Source organism: Cicer arietinum, chromosome 4 (assembly GCF_000331145.2).
Source record: "Cicer arietinum cultivar CDC Frontier isolate Library 1 chromosome 4, Cicar.CDCFrontier_v2.0, whole genome shotgun sequence".
Taxonomy (NCBI): Eukaryota; Viridiplantae; Streptophyta; class Magnoliopsida; order Fabales; family Fabaceae; genus Cicer; species Cicer arietinum.
Genome location: NC_021163.2, coordinates 24,352,180 through 24,356,889, shown reverse-complemented (window position 1 = coordinate 24,356,889; position 4,710 = coordinate 24,352,180). Strand labels below are relative to the sequence as shown.

The following is a 4,710-nucleotide window of genomic DNA, read 5'->3' as shown; positions in this document are numbered from 1 at the left end:
AATTGGTTGCAATTGGTTGGAATGTGTATTTGTTGCAAAAGGAATGTTAAGTTAGTTTGACAATTTTACAGCAATAACTTGTTATAGTTAGTTTGACAATTTAAGTTAGTTTGACAATGAGAGCTAAATTATCTGCAACTAGTTTTACAGCAAATATTTGCATAACTATTTATAGTTAGTTTGACAATTAGTTTATGTTTGGAGAACATTATTTTCAATTTGAACTTTGAGTAATAACTTGTTTGAGGTTTGTATAGGTATCCTATTTGATATGTAAAATTACATTCTATTCACAGTTTCATCGCTCCTCAATTATTTGTTTGTCCTTCAAAATATGGAAGGCTACCATCCAGATCTTAGTTGGGTATATGATAGACTTTATGTTCAACGAGGGGGGTTGAAACCAGCCTTCGCAAAAGGTGTTGAAGAGTTTATAACGAAGGCAATAAGTCGAAATCAATTTGTAAAAGATAGTGGCATCAGATGTCCTTGTCACAATTGCATGTGTAGCGGTATATTGTCTGCAAGTGAAGTCAAACTTCACTTGTATAGGTTTGGGTTCCAACCAAATTATTGGTATTGGACTGAGCATGGCGAAGAAGCCCCACATATTGACCTAGAAAATATTCCAAGTAGTAGTGGAAATATTGATAACGATGATCCGTTTACATTAATGCAACATATGGTCGATGATGCATTTGGTCCTACGTATGACTTCCAAAATATGGGTGGTGAAGGCAACGAGGAAGAGAATAATGAAGAGCCCCCAAATGATGATGCTCAAGACTTTTATGATTTGTTAACTGCTGCAAACAAACCCTTATATGAGGGGGCTTCTGATTCAAAACTTTCAATATGCGTGAAACTTTTAGCTTGCAAATCAAATTGGAATGTCCCACAGAAATGTCTTGATTTCTTTGCAAGCATGCTTGTAGATGTGTGTCCTTTTAAGGATTCACTTCCAAAAAAAATTTACCAAGCGAAAAAATTGGTGACAATGCTAGGATTGAAGTCCGAGAAAATTGATTGTTGTGTTAAAGGGTGCATGTTTTACTACAAAGACAATAGTGCAAATATAGAGTGTAGGTTTTGCCATGAACCTCGATATGTTCCTCGTAAGCCTGAGATAGGTAACCATAAAGACATTCCAGTTAAGAGGATGTTATATATGTCGATTACTCCAAAGTTAAAAAGATTGTATGCATCAACAGAAATTGTTGCCCAAATGAGATGGCATCAACATAATAGATCGAGTTCATGCAGTTTACGTCATCCATCCGATGGGGAAGCTTGGAACCATTTTGATGCAAAGTAACCAAACTTCACAAATGAACCAAGAAATGTAAGGCTTGGTTTATGTTCTGATGGCTTCACGCCATGCATTCAGGCCTCTTCAACCCCATATTCTTGTTGGCCTATTGTTGTGACCCCGTATAATCTCCCGCCCGAAATGTGCATGACTAAACCATTCATGTTTTTGACTTGTCTCATACCTGGATCATCTAACCCAAAAGCAAACATTGATGTATATTTACAACCGTTAATAGATGAGCTTAAACAGTTGTGGAGTGAAGGGGCTTTGACTTATGATATTTCCATGAAACAAAACTTTGTAATTAGGGCAACCTTAATGTGGACAATTAACGATTTTCCTGCTTATGGCATGTTATCTGGATGGAGTACCCAAGGTAAGTTGGCATGTCTGGTGTGTGTATGGATGGCAAAAATTCATGGTTTGATTGTCACCGTCGTTTCTTACCTCATAATCATGCATTTAGAAGAAGTAAAAAAGGGTTCACTAAAAATAGGGTTGTGAAAGATGAACCTCCTCCAATATTGACCGGTAAATAAGTTTGGGGTTGGGTTCACAATATTCCACGAGTGATAGATAATGCACATTCTAAATTGTCTGGATATGGAGTTAGCCATAATTGGACTAAACGAAGCATATTTTGGGATCTTCCATACTGGAAAGATAATTTATTAAGGCATAATTTAGATGTCATGCACATAGAAAAAAACTTCTTTGATAATGTGTTTAACATTGTCATGAATGTTAAGAACAAGACTAAGGACAATGAAAAAGCACGAATGGACTTGGCCATCATTTGCCAACGTAGCGACTTGGAGTTGGTTCCACATAACAATGGAAAAATGACAAAACCTAAGGCAAATTATTGTCTTACGTCTAATGAGGCAAAGAATGTTTGTAAATGGATAAAGGAGCTTAAGATGTCAGATGGGTATGCTTCTAACTTGGCAAGATGTGCAGATGTTAATAGAGGACAAATGAATGGGATGAAAAGCCACGATTGTCACGTATTTATGGAGTGTTTGCTTCCATTTGCATTTAGTTCATTGCCTGACCATGTGTGGAAACCATTAACAGAATTAAGTCAATTCTTTAAAGGCTTGTGCAGCAATACCTTAAGACACGATAAATTGGTCAAATTGGGTGAAAATATTTCATTCATCATATGCAAACTTGAAAGAATCTTTCCACTAGGATTCTTTGATTCAATGGAACATCTTTCAATTCATCTACCGTATGAGGCAAAACTTGGTGGTCCAGTTCAATATCGATGGATGTATCCATTTGAAAGGTATTTTATATTCACCATTAAGGATTTCATTTTTTTTTTCAAGATATTTTTACATTTATTAAGTTATTGCTCTCACTTTTCCAGAATGATGGGTGATTTTAAGCGCACAGTGAAAAACAAGGCTAGAGTGGAAGGCTCAATATGTATGTCATACTTACATCAAGAGACAACATATTTTTGTTCCCACTATTTCAAAACAATCTCTTTGTTTAATAGAAGCCAACGTAATGAAGGTGCAAAATTAAATGATGCTGTCACGACAACACTATCAATTAGCAATCAATTAGGACGTCCTAGTGGGAAGGCTCAAACTCATTGGTTAAGTGATGCTGAAAGAAGGTCTGCTCATATACACATCCTCATCAATTGCAACGAGGTCAAGCCATATATTGAGTAAGAAGTCTGTAAGCACACACCCCACATAACTACCAAATACTTGTAATAACACTTCTCTCATTATTGACAGCGCCTTTTTGCACTCTAATTCCATTATTGAAGACGATCCTATATCTCAAACACGTATACATGGAGAATTCCCAGAATGGTTTCGTGCATATGTAAGTGATTTATTGAAGTTTGATGCAAATAAATTAGAACTTCTCACCTAACTATTGTGAATATCATGTTTGTATAGGCCAGTGACAAGGAAAATGGTGTGACTGACCCTAACTTGTTATCATTAGCTTGGGGTCCTGACTCAATGGTCAAAACATGGCACAAGTATTACATTAATGGGTACAAATTTCACACAAAAGGTTGGTCTCAGGGTAAGAAAACCATAAATAGTGGAGTTTATGTGAAAGGGGTTACTGGAGGAGGGGAAGGTGATTTCGATGGAGTCATCCAACATATCTTCGAGTTGGAGTATTACAAATTGTCTCACAAGGTAGCCTTGTTTTATTGCCAATGGTTTGATCTTAGACGAAACAGAGGAACCAAAGTTCATCTGCAGTATGATATTGTAGATATCAAGATGAATCAGAAATATGATCTTTATGATCCTTTCATAATTGCACAAAAAGCTAGACAAATGTATTATGTACCTTATCCTGAAATGCGAACTGATAAGCGTCACTGGTCTGCCGTTATCAAAACAAAGCCTATGGGTCATGTAGAGGTGGACGGAGTCGATGAGGACATGCCATATCAAGATGAAGATATGGCACATGTTGAACAATTAACTGAAATTGAAGAAATGGTTGGCTTGCACGATGAAACACATAGCGGCGAAGAAGTCAATGTAACGTTTTTTCCAAATATTCCAATTTATAATGATAGTGATATGGATGATGAAGATGGGGATGATTTTTCAATTGACATTTGAATTTTTAGTAAGTATAAATAGTAGTTGATTGTTTGTATAAATCTTCATATTCTACCTTTTGATATATTAGTTTTAGATTCAAGTTCTTTAATGTTGTAGAGTTGATAATCTTGAATTGTGTTTATTTATAGATGACTTCAAAAGAAAAGATTAGACTCAAGCTTCCATTCAAGAAAAATCGCATCATTTTACCGCATAAGGTAACTCAAGCAGCTCAGCAGGTACAGGCAACAGTTGATCAATTGCCACTAGATGTCAATGCCACTACACCAACCTCACACTATGTGTGGCATCCCACCGAACAACTTGTTCAACCTCCTACCCAACAAGCTGCAGTGCTTCCAATCCAACCTAATAAGGTGCATGGTACTGAACCAATTATAGTGATGATGCCCACACCAAGTTTTGTCCCAGAAGACAACATTTCCCCGATTGTTGATCATTCACCGTCACAACCATTAACATCTGTTGCCTCACGACATACTTCAATTTCAACTAACCCACCACCTTCAACACATGTTGCTATTCGTAATAAGATTCAAGGGTCACAATACTCCAATTCTAGTCACGGGGTTGCCCCTGATGGGAGAACAATGATATGGTCGGATGGTCGAGGGTATGTAACAAATTCTGATTAACTTTTTATTACTACATGAGGATTAGGGTACGTTTCAAGTTATTTTTAGAAATTTGATGTTTTAAAAAAAATTGTTTACAGGTGGTTACCGTGTAGGGTGCCTTGAGAAGCCCTCACCTCAGTCATTACATCACAATATGTTGATC

The 4,710-nt window shown here is 36.6% G+C and overlaps 1 protein-coding gene across 1 annotated transcript; it reads left to right on the top strand.

Annotated features, from left to right (window-relative positions):
• The first annotated feature begins 334 nt into the window (after positions 1-334).
• LOC101498151 (uncharacterized) lies at positions 335-1,315 on the top strand. The gene has a single exon (XM_004493998.1). It carries the CDS (start codon positions 335-337, stop codon positions 1,313-1,315), a length of 981 nt encoding a protein of 326 aa, XP_004494055.1.
• The last annotated feature ends 3,395 nt before the right edge of the window (positions 1,316-4,710 follow it).

What these genes read in the sequence shown, in the direction of transcription:
- LOC101498151 (XM_004493998.1), top strand. Translation starts at nt 335, where the DNA reads ATGGAAGGCTACCATCCAGATCTTAGTTGGGTATATGATAGACTTTAT.